The following is a 26,317-nucleotide window of genomic DNA, read 5'->3' as shown; positions in this document are numbered from 1 at the left end:
TGCGGGTCGGAAGTACAAAAATTTATTTTACAAATGCACCCTAACACTACACTATATATACAAACAATTACAATAATTAGTAATGAATAGCCAAATATGTTTCACTGAGTGCTAAAAACTACTAATTACCGGTAACAATACGTATTTGTAAAGTAAACACATGAAAATTATCCTTAACAGATATTTAAAAAAAAGGTCAGCATAATACATCCTGAAATGAATAAAACTTTAAAATTACACTACATGTTTAATAAATTGCTTACCTTGTCATGTGTCTTTTAGCTGCTGGTATAGTTTCATCAGGTTCATTTAACAAGTATAATCGAGCAGCGTGAACAGTATCATAAAAATACTGTTCGTATTGTATGCCGTCTCCGTCCACCTAAAATATGAACAGGCAAGTGAAGTATATTTTCACATCTGATTCGGACTTAAATGGCACTTCAACAATTGTGCACATATGTCCGACTATTGTATTATACCTTGTAAAGTTCTCTTTCCCTCTGTGTTAATAATTTCCTCGCCTCCATCGACACATCGTTATTGAAATCCCACTGTTTTGTCGTGTAATACTCAAAAACATCGTAGCCTTTAAGGATGCGCCTTTGGACTCGTTTCAGTACCGGTGGATATCCCAGGATCACTAAAAGAATGTCAACAAAAACGGCTGGCAGCCACTGATAGAAAAAGAAGCGCAAATTGTGTTCTAGACGAGACTGTGTCATGGTTCCACCTGGATACCAAAAAACTCCATTAAAAGGTACTTTATTGTACACAGTTTGTCTCCCATGAGTAATTAGTTCATCAAATGTTATTTTGTATTCCGCAGAGCTGGTAATATTGTAGAATCTTCGTTCGCCTCTGTAAAAAAGAGATATAGCTTAAAATAAAGGTTGAAACAAAAAATGGTTGATGATAATTAAATTGTCAACAGTAATGTTGTCATACTAGTTCCTGTTTGGATGCAGCCATTTGGGTGAAAGTGTTTACGCATTGCTACAGTTTTATTGTTAACATTTTTACTGTTAACCATTGCAAAAGAATGTAACTGTGATGATTAAGTTACGAAATAAAGTGCTAATTTGCATTTTTTTTCCTACTAAATAACAAAGTGGAAACACTTCCGATTTGCATTAACAATTGTTTCATTCATTATGCATCACTCACACACTCGTAAACATTAAATTACTATCAAAAAATAAAACAAAAAAAAAGAACTGAATCTAGAAAAATAAAACCAGTTTTCCTCTATAATTATTCTATGATAAAAAATCAGTGTCACTGTCCAACAAACCATAAAATTTCATTCCCAAACTTATATTTCTACTTCCGGAGCGTGGGCCAAGAATCGAGTCCATCGGACGACTCGCTGTTTTCACGTTTTCTCGAAGTTTTATGACCCCTATAGTAGGTACGGTAAAATAGGTCTCTGGTTTCCGTCTGTGAATTTACTACGGGCAGTTGTCTCGCCCAAAATGACTGGTCATAAGTTCAAAAGCATCAATACTTTTGTATTAAGATTTTTCTAAGGCATTAGACAAAGTGCCATAAAATCATATGGTATTAATGGAACATTGCTTGCATGGATAGAATGATTTCTTAATAAGAGAAAATTTTCCGGCATAGTTGGACAAAGGTTGAGTGACGTTAATGATGTTCAGTGGGGTCCTCACGGTCCTAAACTGTTTCTGCTGTATACGGGCGATCTACCCGAATCTATTAACGTTTCAACTTGTGCAGTGTATACAGATGACATCAAATTATGTAACACTACTTTCAGTGCACAGGTTTTACAAAATGATCTCAACACAGTTTATGGACGGAGTGAAACATGGGTAATTCCACTTAACCGTAAGAAACGCGTAGTGATACATGTTCAAGACAAACCCGGAAGCAAGTTATCAAATTCAGGGAGAAAGTTTACGAGGTCACAATGAATTAGGTATTGTGATTCATAAAAATTTGTTATGGGCTAATCACACACTAAAGCAGGTTAAAAAATTTTTCGAAAGTTATTTCGACAGAACTTCCATCGCGTCTGAAGTGCAGTCCACCAAATACTGCTCTATGGAGTAAAACCAATATAAAAGATACTAGTCATAGTTTAATAGAAAAAATAAGGTTGCACCTTCTTGAAAAAGACAGTTAGGAGCCCCGAGAAGATCTAATATTCTTAAAAAAAGACGCTGGGGCTCCTGAGAAGGTTTCGCCTCCATTAAAAAAGGACAGTTGGTACCCCCGAGAAGGTTTCACATTCTTAAAATAAGACAGTTGGGACACCCGAAAAGATTTCACATTTTTAAAAAAGACGTTTGGCACCCCCGAGGTTTTACATTTTTAAAAACGACAGTCGAGACCCGAAGGTTTCACACTAGAAAAAAGATATTTTGGACCCCCGAGAAGGTTTCACATTCTTAAAAATAAAAGGCATTTGGTGCCCCCGAGAAGGTTTCACATTCTTAAAATAAGACAGTTGGGAACCTCGAGAAGATTTCACATTGTTAAAAATGACGTTTGGCGCCCCCGAGAAGGTTTTACATTTTTAAAAAAGACAGTTGGGACCCGAAAGTTTTACACTAGAAAAAAGATATTTGGGGTCCCCGAGAAGATTTTACATTTTTAAAAAAGACAGGTGGGCCCCCTGGGAAGGTTTTACATTTTTTAAAAAGACAATTGGAAACTCCGAGAAGGTTCCACATTTTCAAAAAATACATTTGGTACGCCCGAGAAGGTTTTACATTTTTAAAATAAGACAGTCGGGACCCCTGGGAAGGTTTCACATTTTTAAAAAAGACATTTGGGGCCCCCGAGAAGGTTTTACATATTTAAAAAAGACAGTTGGGACCCGAAGGTTTCACACTAGAAAAAAGATATTTGAGGTCCCCGAGAAGATTTTACATTTTTAAAAAAGACAGCTGGGGCCCCCCGAGAAAGTTTTACATTTTTTAAAAAGACAATTGGAAACTCCGAGGTTTCACATTCTTAAAAAAAAAAGGCATTTGGGGCCCCCGAGAAGGTTTCACATTCTTAAAATAAGACAGTTGGGACCCTCGAGAAGATTTCACATTGTTAAAAATGACGTTTGACGCCCCCGAGAAGGTTTTACATTTTTAAAAAAGACAGTTGGGACCCAAAGGTTTCACACTAGAAAAAAGATATTTGGGGTTCCCGAGAAGATTTTACATTTAAAAAAAAAACAGTTGGGCCTCCCGAGAAGGTTTCACATTTTCAAAAAATACATTTGGTACGCCCGAGAAGCTTTTACATTTTTAAAATAAGACAGTCGGGACCCCTGAGAAGGTTTCACATTTTTAAAAAAAGACATTTGGGGGCCCCGAGAAGATTTTACATTTTTAATAAGGACATATGGCGCCCCCGAGAAGGTTTCACATTTTTGAAAACACAGTTGGGGGCCCCGAGAAGGTTTCATATTTTTAAAATAAGACAGTCGGGACCCCTGAGAAGGTTTCACATTTTTAAAAAAGACACTTGGGAGCCCCGAGACGGTTTCATAATAAAAAAAGACATTTGGGGTCCCCGAGAAGATTTTACATTTTTAATAAAGACATATGGCGCCCCCGAGAAGGGTTCACATTTTTGAAAAAACAGTTGAGGGCCCCGAGAAGGTTTCACATTTTTAAAATAATACAGTCGGGAGCCTTGAGAAGGTTTCACATTTTTAAAAAAGACACTTGGGGCCCCCGAGAAGGTTTCATATTAAAAAAAAGACATTCGGGGCCTCCGAGAAGATTTTACATTTTTAATAAAAACATATGGCACCCCGAGAAGATTTCACATTAAAAAAAAAAGATATTTGGGGTCCTAAGAAGATTTTACATTTTCAAAAAAGACAGTTGGCCCCCCCGAGGAGGTTTCAAATTCTAAAAAAAAAACATTTAGCATACCGGAGAAGGTTTGACATTTTAAAAAACTTCGATTGGGACCTCCGAGAAGGTTTTACATCCTTAAAAATACATTTGGGACCCCCGAGAAGGTTTTACATTTTTAATAAAGACATATGGCGCCCCCGAGAAGATTTTACATTTTTAAAAAAACAGTTGGGGCCCCAGAGAAGGTTTCACCTTTTGTAAAATAAGACAATTGGGACCCCTGAGAAGGTTTCACATAAAAAGAAGACAGTTGGAACCACCGAGAAGGTTTCACATTCTGAAAAATGACATTTGGGGGCCCCGAAAAGGATTTACATTTTTAAATAAAGAGAGGCGTGTTCTCAGCTTTTCGAGAAAGTGGGGTAATTTCACCAATAAAAAATTTGTTATGACGTCATAAACATAGACAACACAATGCGAGAGAAAAAGAGAAAAAAAAAGAAAAAAACTAAAGGCCAAGTTTGGAAGCGAACGCACGACGTCCGGTCTACATTCTTGACTCGTACCCACTAGACCACGACCGGAACGCCTTATGCTAATCGTAATGTGTTATTATACCGTGCATTATATTTTTGCACGATTAAGGAAAAACTCAATGCGAAGACCACACTTATAGGACTATATTGTTGTATAATACTTAAATCAAGTAAACATAGAATTCTTTGAAATGACGTCATCAAATTGTCGTTGAAGATGATTACCAAAATTGTGGTTAGCATTTAACCATCTACATGATATTTCTAATATACATACAGATGCAGTTTCGGAGATAACGTGTCTAATAGAAATGGATACAGACACCATACAGATAGACAGACAGACAGACAGACAGACGGAAACAGGAGATTACTTTTTCGTATTCTAGGGGTTATGAAACGAGAAAATATAAAAGTGGCCGTTTGTGCGACGGACTCGATTTACTTCCTTAGCTTACGCTCGGGAAGTAAAAAGCAAACAGCCGTATGTATATATTATTAAAAGCTTTTCAAAGCCTAATATGTTTTATTTTGCAAAACTTTGATACAAAGTGCACGATATATAAACTCATGAGAATGTACAGCGAAGGTACACAAAAAGGTGCGGTTCGAGAAGACCTAGTTAGGAATCGTTTGATTATAATGAAACTTCTTCCACTCATAGATAAAAAGAAAAGAGGAGATTTAATACTGTTTTAAAATTTTGAATCTGGGAGAAGAAGGTCAAAGATACTAACATCGTTTTATGTTATCCGTATTAGATTGGAATAAAGTATTGGATGAAATTGTAACGTCTGTAAAACCTATTTAAGAACCGCATTGACAAATTTTATTCTTGGTAAAAAACAAACAAACAACTAATACTAATAATAATGTTGCACATTTTATATAGGGCTTTTTCGATCATTTTTTTGTTATTTACTAAAATTTAAATAACATTTGCTATGCAAATGTTTTGAGGTGGAGTCTTCACACTATTGGTGGGGATTGTCAGAAAATAGACACGGACAGAAGACGGATACGGACAGACGACAGACAGGCGACAGACAGCCGACAGCCAGACAGACAAACGGAAACCGCAGTCCTATTTTTTGTACCCTTGGGGTCATGAAACGTCGAAAAACTTTGAACATCATTAAATAATTGTAGAAACGAAAGCATGGAGAGAAACTAAGTAAATAAGAAAGGATATATGGAAAACAATGTAAAACCATAAACCACTAATTATAAGAATTACGTAAACTGGAAGCACCAAACTAAACGAAAAAGTTGTATTCGTAATGGATCAAGTTGTGTCATAAAATCAAATAGGTAATTAAAAACTCATAAGTTTACGAATAATTTTATCATAATTGAAACTAAGTCAAGTCAGTTACTGCAAGTAATTCGCTGAGAACCGATTGCTGTAAACGGCACACATTTCCTAGTTGTGCACGTTTTATGCGGCAATTATGACCCGCTATACTATTAATTCAAACATATTACCACAGATAATAATAATAATATTAATTGCATTTCTAGAGACAAGTACAATTGTATGGAAATCATCATTGTAAAAAGAGAATATCTATAGAAAAACACACATCAAACCGAAAATTCATTCACTGTATATGAGCACTTTCTAATTAAATAGAGTATTATTCTATTTTAGAACCATAATCTTATTTATAAGCACCCAAATGCGGGCTTAAATTGACCTTTTTAGCACAAATCTGTCAAAAATTGCTAAGCAACAATTGATTGTTCATTTACTCTAATCAATTAATTATTCAAACACGCTTCGATATTCAACGTTTTTCTTAAGTTGGAAAAACAATATTTTATCAAATCATTACCTGACCGACTTCAAATTCTTCTAAACTTTCGTTTGAATAAACGTTTTCCGCTTCTTTAATTTACATTTTGAAAAACGAATTATCAAATAATCAACGTGGTATCCATAACAACATCAAAATAATAGCCAGCTATGTATTAAAATTCGCATCGGCACAATTCACACAGTCTTGCCGAAAATACTCAATATTTCGTTAAAAATAGTTTATAAACTAAAATAGAATAAAACGTTGTATGTACCACGTGCATAATTGTCGATTGTGGCACTCAGGAAATTAAAAGCCCTCCTTCGTCGGGCTTTAAACATTCCCTCGTGCCACAATCTCCCTGATTATGCCCTTAATACATAAATAACTAAAGTAGCCCAAGAGCTATAAGGTTATATGGCCATTATAAAATTATCCCATTGTGTCAAAGTTAAGTTGTTTATAATAGAAAAGGTTTATGGGTGGTAAATAACGTGTCCACTGTAGCTCAACCGGCCGTTGTTTCGTTCAGGGGCGGCTTTCACTAAATATCTAAATCTAAGGCAAGAAATAAAAAAATAGCTCTTGGGCTACTTTAATATTTAGTGGTTATTTTTAAAGAGCCGCAAATTTGTAGTAGCTGTGATTTCCTTAGGTAACCTAAGATACATTTCTCAACCTGGACACAAATAGTTTTTACATTTTTTTTTTCTTGAATGGAAGATGAAACAGATTTTTTTGTATTGTATTTTTGTCATGGATTTGATAATTTTTCATGAATCTATCCTGACTTTTATGTAACAAAACAATCTTTCTCCTTTCCGAGAAGTGAGTGTCCGGAATATGTTTAGACCAAGGTTACAATCACATCTTTAGCTCTCGTGTTTGTCAGTAATAAATAAAAAATTAGATTCATATAAGCAATTCTATTCTTTATGTTTGTAATTTTAATATACAGTACAGTTGTTTCTTTTGCATAATTTAAAATTCTTCAAGATCACTTGGTCGTAGTTGTGCAATAAAAGTGCAGTTGCATACAAAGTACAAAGCATTCAGTAATACCTTGAACTCACGTGTAAATAGAAAGTACAATTACGCAAATATTACTACATATTACTGATAGCGCCGTTCATTCATCATCTTCTGAAAATGAAATTTAATAGTAATAATAGGAATAGTGGACATTTATAATTTCGAAATTTTGGAGGTTTAACCTACTACGTGTGGGTTAACCCAGTAATTTCGTTACCTCACCCAACTTTTTGTTTTAACGCTAGAGTGCACTGGTTAACAAATTCCATGTAGAAGAGAAAGTCAGCTAGATTTTTAACACGAACGCATAGTTTTGACAAATTATATAATGAGATGGGTTAATCGTGCCCATTTCTTGTCTAAGAGTGCCAGACAAGTGAAAGTGCGTAAGAAGCGGTTAATAAAGTCGACTTACTTGTATAGGACGTAATCGAGAATGCTTGCTAGCATCGCATTGGCTACAATATCTACTGGTACGTAATCAGCGTAGACATCTGCCCTACAGTACATGGTTCTAAGTACACCTTTACCACCAGCAATCAACAGACCCATTGGGCCGTTAAAATTGTCAGTCCAGCCAGGAATGGGTTCTCTCCAAATTGGCATGACTGGAAACAAAAAACAAAAACTGAAAAAGCATTTAATAAGAATTATCCTTTGTAAGGACAATACTTTTGGTTAAAGTGAAGTCTACAATCTTAGTAAAACTGAAAATATAAATTTTACCTATAGATGGTCTCAGAATAATAGCAGGTATGTTTTCCATTTGTTCGGTGACTATTGCTTCACCTAAGGATTTGGTAAATGCATATGTATTGGGCATATTTTTCAAAAGCCTAAAACCATAACAGTTATCTATTATAAAACCCATAGAATTATACTGACTTTGGGACTAGAGCCTCAATCATCTCATCACTCATAAGTTCACATGTTCTAATAAGATTATCAGGATCAGTCGGTGGAGGATAAGCTTTCTCATACAACACTCGTTCATTTAAATGGCAATACGATGTAGAGAGATGTGAAAACACCTGTCATTACAAACAGTAAAGTAAAACACCGAAAAAATAAATCCCCATTTTCACCTGTAGCTTCTTGCATTCTTTGGCCAACTGCACCATGAGCTTGGTCCCTCTGACGTTAAGCAAAACCGCCGTTTTCAATGGTTCATCAAACCTAATAGTGGCAGCACAGTGAAAAATGAATTCCGTTTCTTCAATCAGAATTTGGCGATCTTCATCCGACAAACCCAAATCCGCCTCACCCACATCTCCACGAATAAAACACACTTTGTTTAAGATATCTTTGCCCTTGGTCTTCTTCACCAGATCGAAAAGCTAAAAAACTTGAAGTTGGGTATCGAAATTATTGACCCATCTGGTACTCACCGGATCATTGAAGACTTGCTGGAATCGTTCCACAACGCTCTTCCCTTTTTTCATTCTAACCAGAACATATATTTTTTTAACATCGTGGACCCGCAGGGTCTTCTCGATGAGGACTTTCCCCACAAAACCTGTCCCACCGGTGACTAGAAGCGTCCTATTTTGAAAAATTTCCGCGACCCTGTCACGATTTTGATCGATGTCTTCAGTTGCCATTGTGGGGAATTCTACCGACGTAAGTGCGTTCTGAAAATAAAAGAATGTGAAGCGAATGACGCGCTCGAGGTAATAAAATGTGGACTATAAGCATACTATATTATAAGTTCAAAGAAATATGTTTCCATCGTCAGCGATCAAGGATCCAAGGTAACTAATGCAATTAGTGTTTTTTGATCTAATAATTGCATTGTTTGCTATGCCAGACGATACCTTATTTATGTCTATAGTTTGGAAATTTTTATGTTTTTATGTTGTCTCAAGTTTGACGCAATGTGTTCGTAACTTACCGAGAAAAAATTACTGACAACAACAGTTCTGTCGCAATGGATGTTTTTATAATTGCTACTTATTACTGTTTTATAACTAATACGGTTTTCGCAATTCTTATGCTGTGCAATTTATAAATACTTTCATTAAACGCGTGTTTATGGTACTATACCACTGTTTATGCGGAATGAAGCATGTAAATGTAAAATATAAAAAAGAACAAAAGAAAAATAATACAACTGGTGAAACTAGTCAAACGTCATAATTATATTTCCAATTCAGTGACTGTTTGATTAAGAATATGTTAGTCCATGGAACGAAGAAAAAAGATGCAAACAACCAGATCGACAAATTCCAGGATAAAGCAGTCTCTCTGAACTTTTTTCTTGGGTGTTAACCAAAGAAGTAATGTCCAAGCCTCGGTCCACACTTTCCGAAACACCTGTATAATAACACCAACAAAAAAAAACTGGCCTCGGCTGTTGATCATTACTTAAATACGAATAAAAAAAACAACTGAGAGAATAAGTCCTTCACCTTTACATAACAAATGCACTCATCCAAAACAAGTGAGTGATACTACAGTCTTGTCTAAAATGCATTGTTTGTCTGAGATAAAGTTGCGATTTTGTAAATCTAATAACGTTAACATTAAAATCAAACGATTGAAAGTCAAAGTACGCGCAAAACCCAAGCCTAAAATGTGAATCCACACAAATTTGTAACTGAATTTAAAACAACTTGAAAAAATATTTCATCAAATTAGTATCAAAGAATTTGGCGAAACTTCTGAAAAATCTGTTATGAAAGTATGTGGAAAAAGATAATAAAAAATACTTTTACAAATGTTCGACTATTAAGCGAAAAAGCCTATCTGCTGAACTGATGATTTGGATAAATCCAGATGGGACACTGGCTAAATTTCTACAAGCACTAACAGAAAAACTTCACACCTTATATATAAATCCGTGTTGAGGTGATACATTAAACTTAATAAAAGTCTAAGGTAGTCGGAAAAAAATTACAGTGTAACAGTTATTGAGAAATTACTTTTCCACTGAGGTCGCGAAAACTTAATTATAATAATTATTAATCTTGATGTATTGAGAAACCCTGAAATGGCAATGGAATCTTACAATATAACTAACGCGCCATTCACAAGGAAACATCCTTAGCTTTGCACTTGAAATTGATAGTTCTATTCGACCTACTAATTAGTAAGCAAGTTATACCTCACCTGTACATAGAAAATAACGAGTCAAACAACATTTTTTATTTCTTGCTTATTGTTTATGTTGAAAAAATATCTTGCATCTTGTTTAAAACAGGAAAATTATGATTCTGAGCACTAACAAATGTAGTACTTTTCAAACACTTAGTGAAACCAACAAACCTGCTGTAAGTATTTCACAATACTTCAGTAAACGTAAATGCTCCATTTTGACTACTAACATATACTCAAACTAAACTGTGTGCGTTTCGCGTATATATACATATACGTTCCTGGATTCACAAACTCACTCTGCTTCCGTACTTGTACGTACGACACTAGAATGCGCATGACGTAAAAAAGCATTATTTTAGCTTTATTTTGAGCCCAAACACGATGCAGTTATATTGTTTTATTCAGTTGTAAGTTAGCAAAATGTCAGACTATGTCGGACTGTCAAACGAAGAAGTAGCTTGCCTAAAAGAATTATATTCCACAATCGAATCAGAGGATGAACTTGATGTTTCTGATGAAGAATTTGAAGAACCAGGTAAAATTTCCGAAGACTGTGGCCAAAGCATTATGCCTAATTCCATGTTTTGAAGTGTATCACACCAAAAAGAATTTTTGAATTTTTGAATGTTTCTAAATTAAATGTTATTTTTATTTTTTGCAGACTGATAGAGTTTTTTTTTTTGTTTATTTTTTTTATTGTAAGAACTAAATTTCAATAAAGTTCTATTTTGATAAAAATGCCACCTTCTTATGACCATCAAAATAAAAAAAAAATTTACAGTGAATGATTGAACAATTCTTACCCTGTTTGCATGGATTCTCGCTTAGAAAATATTGTGTATAGTGCTGTGCACGTATATAAAAGTGCGGAGTTTGACATTCTCAGCTACTGTATACGTAGAAGTACGTGCGAGAAACTGTACCAGTGGTTCGTACGTACTAATACGTTTTAGCCAAAATAAACCCCGCACAGGAGTGTTGCAAAGGAAATAATAGGTCCGCAGCGAAAAGGTTAATAAAACCTTTAACTACAAAAATGTCGATACATTTAAGGCCAGTCCCCACGTTTTCTCAGCGGAATTTTCGCTCTATTTTCAAAATGTAATATCTCCGTTATTAACAGATCTATAGTTTTCAAATTTTAAATATATGTTGTCCATAACTTTCTTTATATAACGCAAGGGCAATTTTGTTAAAAACAGCTTGTGATCATATTATTTTTTTAATTTTAGTGAAATTTTTGCATAACGTAGTTTTAAAAATCAATATTTCAGTTATTTATGGAAATTTTGGAACGGGGTTGTCACCACTGTTTTCAGCTTGCAAAACTTGAGAAATTCTACGAGGTCGATTTTTGACTTTATTTGTTGGGACTGAGATATAGTAAAAATAAAAGTTAGCAACTTCCATGATATACGCTTTTTTTAACTGTGTATCGTTTCTAAAAAATAAAATCGACGATATGTCTCGTATGATTTCTGGAGTTTTGTAAGCTGAAAACAGTGTTGGAAACCGTGTTCTGAAATTTTATTTAATAATTGAGATATTGATTTTTAAAAATACGTTATGCAAAAATTTCACTAAAATTAAAAAAATAATATGATCACAAGCTGTTTTTAACAAAATTGCCCTTGCGTTATATAAAGAAAGTTATGGACAACATATATTTAAAATTTGAAAACTATAGATCTGTTAATAACGGAGATATTACATTTTGAAAATAGAGCGAAAATTCCGCTGAGAAAACGTGGGGACTGGCCTTAACAAAGTTGTAATTTTCAAATTGCCAGATTGTTATCAATCATATCAAGTCACTGCAATCTCCTTGATTCAGCCAATAATTTTGAGTTCTTGATACGTCTTATAAATTTCTTTATTTCTTTATGTTCCTTTTCGGTTTTTTTCCATCCCACTATTCTCCTAATCATTTTCCACTCTTATCTTCGTAACATCTCTTCTGTGTTCTTATTCATTGTCCATGTTTCGCAGCCCTAGGATTATTTTAGGTAAGTAGTCTTAATTTAGTAGTTCTTTGATCTTATTTAAGTGGTTTATAACTCTGGACATGAGCAGTTGACAGCTTTTTCCCATATAAATCTCCAGGAGAAGACACGGCAAAAGATGAAATAAACACCCTACTTCAGAAGAATAGCACCATCTTCGAACAAGGGGGAGAAACTACGTTTGCTACGCGTCGAATTAACACACAAAATGCTGTACCAATCTCCGTACCACCGTACCCACTGAACGAACCAGAGAATCGTCAACCTGCGGGCCTACTTCAAACCCCAGCCCCTTCCCAGAGATTCGAAGCTGTGGCTGTAGATCTATTTGGCCCTCTACCGGCAACTCCCAGGGGGAATCGATGGATCCTAATAATTGAGGATGTTGCTTCAAAATGGGTAGAACTTTTCCCATTAGTAAAAGCTGACTCTGAATCTTGTGCAAAAATTCTCATCGAAGAAATTTTCCTGCGGTTTGGAACTCCGAGGAAAATGATTTCTGATAACGGCGTACAATTTATCAGTGATGTAATGCAGCAAATTACTTATTGTTTTGGTATCACAACTCCGTTCATTCCTTTGTATCATGCAGAGAGTAACCCTGTTGAACGGAAGAACCGCGAATTGAAGACTCAGTTAGCCATTTTGGTTCAAGATCACCACTCAGAATGGGATCATCACCTGAGCAGCATTCGATTCGCCATAAACTCTACATGTTGCGACTCTACGGGATATAGTTCTTCGTTTCTCACATTTGGTAGGGAGATACGAGCTCCTTATGATCTACGCAAAGTGATTGATGCCAGAAAATTTCATACCAAGAATAACTCCTTACTTAAAGAACCTAGCTACTACTCTGTCTGAAGCAATGGATAGAAATTGCAAGAAACAAGATGTCCAGAAAACCCGCTTAGATTCCAGACAACAACCAGCTGTATTCAAGAAGGGTGACAAGGTTCTCCTGAAATCTCATACTCTCAGTAGCTCCAAAAGTGGATTCTCTTCAAAGCTTGCCCCAAAAAGGGATGTCCATATATGATCTTGCGAATTGCTTCTCCTACAACCTACGAGTTAGGAAGCTGTACAAATCCTCCAGAAAGAATTGGACGCTATCACGCCGCGGACCTCAGCCCGTTTGTTGAAGGGACTAGAAGTGATATATTAACGCCCTTAATACCAAAACGGAAGAGGGGTCGTCCTAAAAAGAATGTTTCATCCTAAACAACACCAGAGGGCCGTCTGTGTTGTTTAGAGGGGGAATTTGTAACGCAACTTAGTTTTAATTAAAAGAGAAGAGTGGGCTGGGGAAAAAAGTGTTGGTGTTGACAGATAGAAAATATTATCTGAATCTGTAATTTTGTTGATTTTGTACATTTAAATAAAAGAATAATATTATAACAATAATATTGCAACGAATTTTTTGTAATAATGTGTATTGAATTCAGAATCCTGAGTAGAGTCAAAATATTATATTGCCCCAGTTTTAATTCGGTTTTATGATAGTACCTCATTGCGTAAAAGTTAACTTTCTTAACAATAGATTACTATGGCCGGTCCTGGCGGCTTGTTATAAAACTGAGTTGCTTGGCATAAATTAGAAAAATCAGCCGAGAACGCTAACAATCAGCTTATGGTAGAATAGACCCGGCGATAAGGGTTTTATGATACCTGGAAAGTCGCTTCCGTAAATTTTAGTGGCGCTCCTATCGGCAAAGTACTGAACTAACGGCTCAAATTCTGTCGAATTGATACCCATTTTTTCAATAATTGTTAATTTTTGTTAAAAACTCTGCTAAGCAATATATCATTAATTTTCCTCTGATATTCCTGTTAAAATTATTCGACGTATTTTGCATTAATTTGTGCTATATTTTGATTTTAATAAACACATTATTATTTAAACAAATTGTACCACTAACAAACATTTAATGACTCTGTGGCCTATAAAAAGCGATGCTTTGTTCATGTGCGAATTTTCAAGCGATTCTATGATGGTTATGACTCAAAAAACTTGAAAAGAAAATATACAATGGTGCTCTTTTTACGATATTTCTCAGCTATATTTTTTTAATTGATTGAACTGGTCTCTGCGGTCTAGAATATGAAAAAAGCTGCAGTTTTATGTATGATACATCTATATTAATATCATTTTTTCATACAAAAACCCAAAAAAATGTTATACCTCGTCTAACGAGCCATAGTACCCTGCGATAAACAAGTTTTCAGGTAGAGAGCAGACGGATGCTTGCACAGGCCCGGGATTACAATTGTGTTCACAAAAAAAAAATTGTAAAACGCCGATCCAGCGAACATCAACTCTTTTACATATGTGTAGTAACACCATAAAACCTGTGATTAGGAACCGGCATTTAGAAAAAAATGCACAACGGCAGGGTGAATTTTCAAGAACAACAAAGAGCCAGAAAGAAGCTGTTATATCCAAAATTTACCAATCTTTCGCGAAAAATTTTGTCCGCACTGCTAGTTGTGTTCTTACAGAGTTGGGAAATGATGACATTGAAATTCCTTACAAAATTACTCAATTTCGGTAAGCAAAACTTATTGCATTGTAATGGCAGTTTCTTAACATTGTGGTTGATCATCATCTAGCAAATATTCATTTTTAACTCTTTTGGGCTTTTGGTTTCGAAGACTTAACCGTCCACAATACATCATGGAGTCTGAGCGGATCGTTCGCTGGAAAACTGAATGTTTAAATAAAATTGCAGAATTTCGTGAGGGTAACAAAAATATTGTTTATTTAGATGAGATGTGGTTCGACATGCACGATATAAAAATTAAAGGTCTAAGTGATAGTAGAGGAAAATGCGTCATGAACGTGATTATTTTGCATATGAGTGGTGCAAATGGATCGTCGAAAAATGGACTTTTAATTTCTGCAAAAAATATTAAAGACTGTAACGCCGACTATCATGAACTTTTCCTCTCACATTCGCGACTAGCGGAAAACATTCCAAATTCGTCAAAAAAAGCTGACATTGTTCGTTTTGTTAGAAATAAAAACATCGATATTCCGGAATTGGCTAAAACGAGAAAAGATCTTTTAGGAGTCGTTTCTAAATACAATTTTTCCAAAACATGCGGTAGATGAGCTGGCCAAAAGTCATGTTTTTCAAATTTTGAGGTTACCACCTTACTTTTGTATGTTTAATCCCATTGAATTAATTTGGAGCCAACTGAAACGGGAAATTGGGAAATTGGAAAGTGTAATGATCACCCTGAAAGTTCTCCAAAAGTTTAGAATTAATGAGAGCTAAAGTTGAGACGATTCCTCCAGAAGATTGGTAAAATTGCATAGATTCAGTTTTCCCGTAAATACGGCCCTGCTTCTCTCGTCCCAAATCTAGGATTGACAACGGAGTGCGCCCAGATGGGCGCCTGCGGCGGGCTGTTTCAACCGCAGGGATTATTGCCATAATCGAGTCATTTAACATTTGCAGGGTGTATGTCAACTGAGTATAGTATATAGTATGGGACCTGATCTACATATCAGGTTCTCAATTGCCGATCTCTAATAACTTTCCTCTAGCACTGATTTGGATAGAAGGGTGGATAAGACCTCTCCCTGTCGACACCAGTATTAATGTCAAAATTTTCCAGAGAGACTCCTCTTATTTTGACTTTGCTTCTAGCAGCCACTAAAGTCATCTTAATCAATTTTGCGAGTTGGTGATACTTTTAACTCACTCAGTGTTACTACGAAGGCTCTCTTTATAGAGTCACACGTTTTACTAAAATCGATAAATAGCACTTACGCTGGAATATTCTTTCACAATAAAAATTTGATAAATCGTACTTCTTGTTTTTCTGAAACCAGCCTGATATTCTAGCGTCGTACTTTTAGAGATATCCTTTTTTTTTTAAACTACTACTAATAATTCTTTATTAATTGCCTTTTCCAATTATTGCCTACTCCATATCTTCTTTTTCATCCCAAATCCTCTGTTTTGACCCTTTCAGAAGTTTTCTTCTAATTCTTCTCTCAGTTGTAATTAGATTTTTAATGTACATAATTTTTGTGTCTTCGTGTTTTCAAACATTTGTTCTGCTCCAATATTTTTACTTACCGAGCGTAAGAAACATGAAAGAGCCATCTGACGAATGGCTGCTTTCATGTTTTTCGTCGTTTCATGACTCCTAGCGTTTCATTTAGAATTACTTATACAACAACCAGAGTACATGCAAGTATTTCTCACAACAAATTTTCAAAAATGTTTCCATTTTCAATACACATTTCCGCACGTCTATGAATTGAGTTGTTTCAAGAGATCTTTATGTCTTCATTTATCTAAGTAAACATTATCTGTTATGAAACTCCAACAGACATAATCAATGAGGTGCAAATCAAGCGACCTTGAAGGCCATCTTAATTGGCCCCTATTTTCCAGCCAACGGTCTTGAAACATTTCTGTTAACAAAATATCCATATTTCTTATTTTGTGAGATGGTGTCTGAATCTATTAAAAATTCAAGTAACCAAAACGTATGGTCCGAGTATAGTATGGTATTATTTGCCATGCCAACCCCTATATTAAATTTCCAAGCGCTTTGGTTTCCCTTAATTTGAATAAATAATAATAATAGAGTGTGCTTGCCATCAAACAGGTATTTTAAAATAATATAAATCTGCATAAAGAGCTATTGGTTTGTCTTTAAAAATAAAAAGTTACAGGGGTTGTATCAGATAAGAAAGACACCTGTATGTGTCCTTGTCAAAATGTCAGTGACGCCATCACAAAATTTATGGAAAAACTGTTGAACCATAAGTATAGTATGCTTCTTTACCTGTACTTTAGCAGATTACACATACGAGTATATGTATTTATTTTAACTTATTATTAGGTTATTAAATATACTTTTATAAATTTTTGAAGAATCTGCATCTGTTCGCCTGGACTGTTCGGTTCTAAACCCATTATCTTCTGTTTCTAAACCAACAGATACAATATATTTCCTCTTCAATTAGTCTCAGATATTTTAATACCCAGAGATCTTGTCAAAGTTCCTTTTAGTAGGGAAGTTTATAAGGGGAAGTTAAAAAATTCACCGCTGCCACGCCAACCTGTTTTATCACGTTGGTAGCGATATTTTACACTAAACATTTCGTTTTTATCAAGGAAGTGAAAACTATTCTTATATTATTTCAAGCAATACGAATAATTAATTGAAAAAAATTTTTACAGGTTATTATATAATTTGACGGGAGTGCGTTAGCAGTGACCCCAAAAGCTAAATTAGTGATGAGAAAAAAAGAAATAAAAGCTGCGCTAATGTCGACTGCACGCAATTTTAATGTCAGACGAGAAAGTATTGCAAAATTACAAACAGTAGGTCTGAATGTAACTGCTTCAGTGCGTTCAACGCATCTGTGCTAAAGAAACTTTAAAGGTAAATGACGGCTACAATTATTGAAGACATTTAGCATAGAGGTCCAAAATGTAAGCAGTTTTTCTAATTTTAACGCCAGCTAAAAATTTAGAGGAATGTCTAGTATGCAATATAAACAACGAAAAAAGTAAAATCTAGACGAGGAATTTTTGTTGCCTAAAAATACACTGACCGGTAATAAAAACCGGCCACCCTGAAAAATTTCGCAAAACCAAATTTTAAAAATTATTCCTTTAACTAGTGATCGCTATTTTATTAAAGAACCATTCATTATTGACACATGATGCATAAATTAGCAAAAAAAAGAAGACAAATAAACGCAGAATTAAATTTAATTTAACAAAATAACAGAAACAAAGCGACAATTTGAGAGACGTCTGTAAGAGTTGACGAGTTTTCGCGTGAAAACGTTTATTTACTGCCAAACTTATAATCAAATGATAAAAAACATTGTTTACAACAACAGTTTCCTTTATTGTTTTAATTAAAAAAAATCGTACTGGGTCTTTTTCTGTTATTTTGTTAAATTAAATTTAATTCTGCGTTTATTTGTCCTCTTTTTTTTGCTAATTTGTACATTATGTGTCAATAGGCAATGGTTTTTTTATAAAACAACGATCATTAGTTGAATTAATAATTTTTAAAGTGGTTTTGCGAAATTTTTCAGGGTGGCCGGTTTTTTTTTGCCGGGCAGTGTATTTAATTTCGAGTTTTAAGTGACTTGTCTTACGTCAACGAAAATAGCCAACTTGAGGATTTGTTAATAACGCAGTAGGTGGAAATGAAGGGAAAAATCGTTAGAGAAGGATGTACTCAAAAACGATGAAAGAAACTCCTGAGGTAAATATAGAAGACAAATACAGGGTGTTATTGAAATGCACGTACTATCCCGACCAAAAAAATGGATACACCTAACTCGCTCATGTCATCGATTTTTATTTAATTTTTCAATTGTATTTGTTAAATTTAGTTTGTGTCTGCTTTAGAATGAACGTCTCTGATTTCCTGACGTCTTTTAACATCAACGTGACAAAGAAATTGCACTTACAATAGAAAAATTAAATAAAAATCGATGTCATGAACAGGTTAGGTGTTTCCATTTTTTGGGCCATGATAGTACAAAAAAGTTTGAAGTGTTCTGTGGGATTGAAACAAACCCAAAATTATACAAAGGAAAATAAAAACTGTCCATTAACGAGTAGGATTGGCTGGGCGAAGTGCTAACAGGTACAAAATTTGTGGTTGAAAATCTGACAGTTGTCATACTTTTCTGACATTCTGAGCTGATACAGAATTTTCTGTAGTATAAGCTATCAAAGACTGAAATGGTATAGATAGATTTGTGGAACGCACAATAGGTTCTTGAAGAAAACAAAACAAGAAAATATGTAGAGTGAATTTGCACAAAATGCGAGTCATTAAAGCTCACTTTCGAGTAGTTAAAATTCCCACGACAATGTGCGTCCAAATTGATCCATATGTATATTACTTATTTTCCACTGTAAGTATTATGCATTTTTTCAAGCTTTTCTCGAAAACTAACGTATACTTAGCGAAATTTTTCATTAAATAAGGTAGTTGAAATAATTTTGTAATTCAACGAAACTTTTTACTTTTATATATCTAAAATAATTTTAGAGAAAAATGGTTCAAAATCTTTCAATTTAAAACCACATAAATGTTTATTACGACTTTCTTATTATTTTTAGTCTACTTAAGGCTATAAACGGGTTAACCAATATGGCACAGGAAGTGGAAAATTAAAAAAATATACATACAAAGTAACATTAATAAAGTTCGTATGAAAAATACACCAATGCAAGCTAAAATTTAAATTAGTGTTTTAAATGCAAAATACATTTTCGTTTGTTATGCATATTTGACATAGCCCAGACTTACACTTCCTCGCAATTGTGTTAGATATAAGGACGAAAAGGTCAATATTACACCCGAAGGAATTTTAATTAAGGAAGTTATCGACTGGCCTAAAAATTCGTTTCTGCAAGTTCTACTCATTATTCGAAGGAAGTATTCTTTCTTTAATGACTTTTCATTATTGTTGCTAATTATCACAAAATTTACATTTAAACACAGTAACACAAAATAGCTGCTTTCACAGAGAATTATAGTCATAACGGTACCATAAAAGAGGCTGCTTTTTATATATGTATACGCAATAATTTTGCACATTTTATTAAAATTAATAAATTAAAACTCAAAGTATGCCAGCAAAAACAAGTACAAAAACTGGTAGAAATTTATTAAAAATTTTGTGATCACGTCATCAACATATTTGCTAGATGTATTATAACTAGACAGCGGATTTCTGTCGGGCTACGTCACGATTATAGGTGGGGACGCGCCGCATCGCCGGGACTCAGTAGCGGGTGATAGGTAATCACTGAATTTAATTGTCACTTGATTCCATAAATACAATTAACGATTTATTAATCAAACGGCTAAGTAAATGAGAACTGGAATTAACAGCAGAGTGCAACGAAGCAGCGTTATTCTAATCTCAAATAAACGAAGTGCAGTCGGTATATAACTGCAATGAATTCCCATCCCGTACGAGCCGTACCGAGTTTGGCCTTGTCTAGCCCGACAGAAATCCGCTGTCTAATTATAACACTAATAATAACAGTACTGTATTCTCAAATTTTCGGAAAAATTAAGTGAGTCGTTCTTGATTAAATTAGTACACTAAATTGCTTCACTCAAAAATTTTTTGAGCTACCCTGTATAAATAATTCTAAAAACTTACAAGTGAACGAGTATCTCATATTATTTATAAATTTGAAAAATATGTATTATTGTAAATTTTGGAGATGACGTCTTGGCATTGGTGGTGGGTTAATTATAGGAAGTTACATGCCTAATAAAAATCGACACAGTCTGCCAGATAGACAGACAGACGGAAACGGGAGATCACTTTTTTCGTATTCTAGCTGTCATGAAACGCCGAGAAAACATGAAAGTGGCAAGTCGCCCAATGGATTCGCTTACTCTCAGAAAATAGGTAAAAGAAATTGGAAAATGGCCATTAATGCATTTGAGTAATCAACTTGACTGTAAACTACATATATAAAATGCAATGAATGTCTTTTATGATCAAACTCTTCTTGTTTTCGTAAGCATAATAACAGCAATTTACGACAACTGGTCGCAAACAATTGATCGCGCGACAATTGATCGCACGTAAATTTATTGTAGCGTCAATTAATCGCAATGTAAAATTCATCGGGAAGTATTTTCTTTTTCTTATTTTGTATTCTGAATTTTAAGTTGCAATAAATTTACCAATTAGGTAAGGTGTAAATATCGAATTAAAAACAATTCGAATATAGATAAGTGACGAAGTTTGTAGTTCCACTTTAAAAATTAAAAACTACGAGCGTAAACACCTTGTTACATAAGATTTTTTATTAATAAATTGTCATTTTGGTTTTTTTTTTAAGAGATTGTTACTATTTATGTCGTTGCTTATTTTACCTATTATATTATAGGAACTAGCTTCATTACTCAACATAAAAAAAAGTGTTTATTGTTCTTAACTAGATTTATTATACAATTATTTAAAAAATCGTATTTTTAACAACCTTTAAATTTTAACACATTTTGATACAGAATTGCCTCTATTGTCTATTCTTGTCTTTATACATATCATCAAACAATAAAATTTATGAACTAATAGTACATATAGAGTATCCATATGCAGCTTATTTTAATCCCTTGAGTAAACGATGAAGAAAAATGTTAAAAATTAACTAACGTCAAACGGACACTGCCAAAGTCAAAGCAATCATGGATTAAGCATTTCATTTTAAATTGTGATAGTATCAAGTGGTACGGGGCATTAGTATTTTGCGTTGCGTAAAAATAATTTTTAGAAATAATTTTCTCGTGACTAACTCTGTATAATATAAATCTGTTATGTGCGTTGTTGTATTCAACAATTTTTATTCCATGAGCCGCTTCAAAAAAAAAACTGTCACTGTCATCGGCAATATTATCTGGGTAATGAGGGGTACTATTTATGACACTTTACCGGTTTGGCTCGAAACCATCATTTTAAGTCTGGCACTTCCTCCAGTATGAGTATATTCTTTGCTCCATGGTCAAAACTAATCTTTTTACGATCTTGTTTACACAAATGGCGTAAAAGTGGAGATTGGTATGTAGGTACTTAGCAAAGGGAATGAGATAAATTATTCATTCTTTCGTTTCTACAAGCGCCTCATTAACAGTGTGAGCGTTTAAAAAAGTTCTGAATGAAAATACATCTTTGGTTTTATCATGGATTAAAGATAATCCAGAACTAATTTGTAGTGACCAAAAAATTGTCTGCAAAGAATGCAGTAAACTCCAAGATTAATTGTTAATATATAAATTCAAATTTCTTTGCACCAAATTTAAAAAAAAATGAATATTTAAGTTTTTAAACTATCAAACGTAATGAAAATAATACTTTTTCACTTAAAACTGTAACGAGAGTTTTTTCACTATTTCATTGATTATGATAAATCTATAAATTTTTAATTTGACAGTTGTAATAATTTTAAAGCCATTTTGTATGTTAAAAAAATGACGTGTGTAACACATTTTGAAAGCTATTTTTTTCACTCGTTTAATTGACAAACTTTAAACTTGTGAGAAAAAAAAAGCATGAATCACTTACTTGAGTGTCTAATTAATAAGACGAATAATCCAAATGAACATTACAGTAGCATACCGACGAAATATGTGTCAGCATTAAAAAAAATATTTTACAATATTTTCACTTTTTTTCACTTTGGTTTAGTCGGAAATGAGCCTAATAGTTACTGTTTTTATGGAACTCGTGTGTTATTTTGACACTTTTTTAGAAATAATGAAATTTTTGAGAATACAGCACTTTATTTTATTTTCCTCATTCATAACAATTACTTATTTTCTCTATAAACGGTTAAACGCTATCATTTTTCGCCTGCGATCAATTATCGCATGCGACCGGTTGTACTTGCGACGAATTGTGTTGCGATGAATTGTGACTGCGACCAGTTGTCGTGCGACGAATTGACGCGGTACCTTTATAATGCACACTACTCGCTTTCATCTGCTTAGATAAACCGATTATCTTCTGTTTCTAATCCAACAGCTACAATATGTTTCCCTTTTCAATTAGTCTCAGATATTTTGATACCCGAGATCTTGTCAAAGTTCCTTTAAGGGTGTACGTTTATAAGGGGAAGTTAAAAAATTTACCGCCGTCACCCCAACCTGTTTTAACACGTTATTTTATACTAAACATTCCGATTTTATCAAGGAAGTGGAACCTATTCTTATATTTCAAGCAATAATAATTAATTGAAAAATTTGTTTACTGGTTATTATATAATTTCAAGAAAGTGCGTTGCAAGTGACCCCAAAAGCTAATTAGTGATGAGGAAAAATGAAATAAAAGCTGCTCTAATGTAGACTGCACGCAATTTTAACATCATACGAGAAAGTATTGCAAAATTAGAAACAGTAGGTCTGAATGGAACTGCTTCAGTGCGTTCAACGCATCTGTGCTAAAGAGATTTAACGACACTTTAAACTTTAAAGGGAAATGATGGCTACAATTATTGAACACGTTTAGAATAGAGGTGCAAATGCAAGCAGTTTTTTTAATTTTAACGCCAGCAAAAAATTTAGAGGAATGTCTAGTATGCAATATAAACAACTAAAAAAGTAAAATCTAGATGAGAAATTTGTATTGCCTAGACATACTTAATTTCGAATTTTAAGTGACTTGTCTTACGTCGGAGAAAACAGCCGAAAATCAAATGCCAACTTGAGGATTTGTTAATAACATATCAGGTGGAATGAAGGGAAAGATCATTAGAGAAAAATGCATTCGAGAATCAAAACGAAAGAAAAACAAAGGAAAATTGACCTCTATCTTTGTTTCTTCTAACACGATTAATTTACATTTTTGCTGATAAAACAAAATCGGTAATATTGTGGAATAATCCGAATTTAACTCTAGGGAAATAAAAAGTGTTTATTAACGAGTCGGAATGGCTGAAAGCACTAAGAGGTAAAAATTTTTCGTCGAAAATCTGACAGTTCTCTTATGCTTTTCTAACATTCTGAGCTGATACAAAATTTTCTAGAGTCTAAAAAGGTTGGATAAGATTTAATGTTGCTTTCACATTTTTAATGATACAAAGTAGGTTTTTCGGACTTGTTCGACTTTGCGAAAAAACCCTGTAGTATGAGGTATCAAAGGTGTAAAGACTGAGATGGTATAGATAAAACTAGGTTCTTGAAGAAAATAGGAATAGAAAATTTTTAGAATAAATTTGCACAAAATGCAAGTCATAGCTCACTTTCGACTAGTTACAATTCCTTCGAGAATGTGTGTCCAAATTGATCCATATCTATATTGCTTATTTTCTCGAAAACTAACCTAAAATTAGCGAATTTTTTCATTAAATGAGGTAGTTCAAATAATTTTGTAATTCAACGAAACTTTTTACTTTTAATCTAAAATAATTTTAGAGAAAAATGGTTTAAAATCTTTCAATTTAAAACCACAGAAATTTTTGCTACGGTTTCCTTGTGATTTTTAGTCTACTTAAGGCTATGACGAGATTATAAACGAGTAAACCAATATGGCACAGGAAGTGGAAAATTAAAAAAATATACATACAAAGTAACATTAATAAAGTTCATATGAAAAATACACCAGTGCAAGCTAAAATTTAAATTAGTGTTTTAAATGCAAAATACATTTTCGTTTGTCATGCATATTTGACATAGTCTAGACTTACACTTCCTTGCAAATGTAATTGTATTAAATAAGCACGAAAAGGTCAATATTTCACCCGAAGGAATTTTAATTACGGAAGTTATCTTGTGGCCTAAAAATTCTTTTCTGCAAGTTCTACCTACTCATTATTTGACGGAAGCTTTGTTTCTTTAATGGGTTTTCATTATTTTTGCTAATTATCACAAAATTTACATTTAAACACAATAATATATACAAAGCAGCTGCGTTCACAGAGAATTATAGTCATAACGATACCACAAAAGAGGCTGTTTTTGTATATGTATACGCACATTGATGAAAATAAGGTAAATAAATTAAAACTCCAACTGTGCCAGGAAAAACAGGCACAAAAACTAGTCGAAGTTTAGTACAAAATTTTGTGACGACGTCATCGACATTTTTGCTAGATATATTATAACACTAATAATAACAGTACTGTATTCTGAAATTTTCGGAAAAATGAAGTGAGTCGTTCTTGATTGAATTAGTACAATCAATTGCTTCATTCATTAAAATTTTTTTGAGCTAGCCTGTATACCTAAGTAATTCTAAAAACTTAATTCATGCATCACAAGTGAACGAGTATCTCATATTAATTATAAAATTAAAGAATATGTATTATTGTAGATTTTGGAGATGACGTCATGGACTCGCTTAGTAGTTCTTTAGCTAATGCTCAGAAATTAAGTAAAAGAAATTCGAGAATTACCATCAATGTATTTGACTAATCAATTTGAATGTAAAGTATATAAAATGCAATGAATGTCTTTAGAAATATTTCTGAACAAACTCTTCTTGTTTTCGTAAGCAAAATAACAAATTCTTGAAAGTCTTAACATTAGTACCAGCTGTCCTCTAAACTGATTTTAATTATTTTCATCAAAAAGTGACGTTTAATGTTTCTATGACGTTAATTATTTATTGGTGGATATTTTTATAACGTCAGTTTCACCTTGGTCCAGCGCCAGTCTCAAACATTTTTTTAAGTCATTGTTGTTTACAAAAACTAATTATGTAGGTAACAAACAAATTTCAGCTACATTGGAGAGAAATTATATAACAATATTTAAAACTAGTTCTAAAATAACATTAAAATAATATTTCTCCTCCAGTTACAGTACTGGTTTTAATACGACTACCGTCATGAAACAAGACTGACTAATTAATTGTGCTATATTAGAAAATATGACTTTCATAAATTTCCCCATTTTAATCCAATGACTTATTCATATTTGAAATTTCTTTTTAAATCAACCTTGCAACATTCTTTAAATATCGAGTTCGAAAACATGTCACGACCTACTCTCGTATTACCGCATCATTACCTCCACTACTGAAGAATTAATTCTTCATCCAAAACCACTTAGAAGAAAAACCAACTCTTAATTGTCGAGACAAAACTTTCACTGGATAACATGAGTATCTCTTTGTTGCTAATTGAATCAACTATTTCATACATAACAATGTTGTTCTTACATAAAATTAACAAGATTTGGTAATGTTGCAAAAGTGAAAAGATATGGAACACTAGAAATGTGTGTTTATAGTTTACAATCTTTTCATGTTCCTTACACTATAAATTTCGTTTACTTACAGTTATATTAAGGGTAGTTGTTGTTAGCCCCCAAAAAATCACGAAACTTTTTTTCTTTCAAACTTGCCGCATTTATCAATGAACACTCTCTCTAGAACCCTCGCTGACATAAAACTAACGCTGGTCACGTTTTCGTTCAATCGTACAGTTTTGGAGAGGGGAGTTCCCCCACACTTGACATTATTATTTATTAATATTTTTAAGTAGGTATTCCTTTTTGCA

At 33.6% G+C, this 26,317-nt stretch overlaps 1 protein-coding gene across 2 annotated transcripts; it reads right to left on the bottom strand.

Annotated features, from left to right (window-relative positions):
- LOC135138689 (putative fatty acyl-CoA reductase CG5065) lies at positions 1-26,197 on the bottom strand. Of its 2 annotated transcripts, none has more exons than XM_064068669.1 (9): positions 26,096-26,197; positions 8,586-8,828; positions 8,283-8,534; positions 8,083-8,228; positions 7,924-8,033; positions 7,613-7,805; positions 483-861; positions 264-382; positions 1-211 (listed from the first exon to the last, which is right to left on the bottom strand). In XM_064068669.1, the coding sequence occupies exons 2-9, from the start codon at positions 8,796-8,798 to the stop codon at positions 112-114; spliced, it is 1,512 nt and encodes a 503-aa protein (XP_063924739.1). In that variant the 5' UTR covers positions 8,799-8,828; positions 26,096-26,197; the 3' UTR covers positions 1-111. The 2 variants fall into 2 exon arrangements, with proteins under 2 accessions (XP_063924739.1, XP_063924740.1); XM_064068670.1 differs by lacking the exon at positions 26,096-26,197 and adding an exon at positions 8,895-8,913.
- Between the last annotated feature and the right edge of the window lie 120 nt (positions 26,198-26,317).

This window comes from Zophobas morio, unplaced genomic scaffold (assembly GCF_036711695.1).
Source record: "Zophobas morio isolate AGI-343-1 ecotype UQ-CSIRO unplaced genomic scaffold, CSIRO_AGI_Zmor_V1 ptg000030l, whole genome shotgun sequence".
In the NCBI taxonomy this organism is placed as follows: Eukaryota; Metazoa; Arthropoda; class Insecta; order Coleoptera; family Tenebrionidae; genus Zophobas; species Zophobas morio.
The sequence above is the reverse complement of the archived record's forward strand: the minus strand, read 5'-3'. Positions and strand labels throughout refer to the sequence as shown.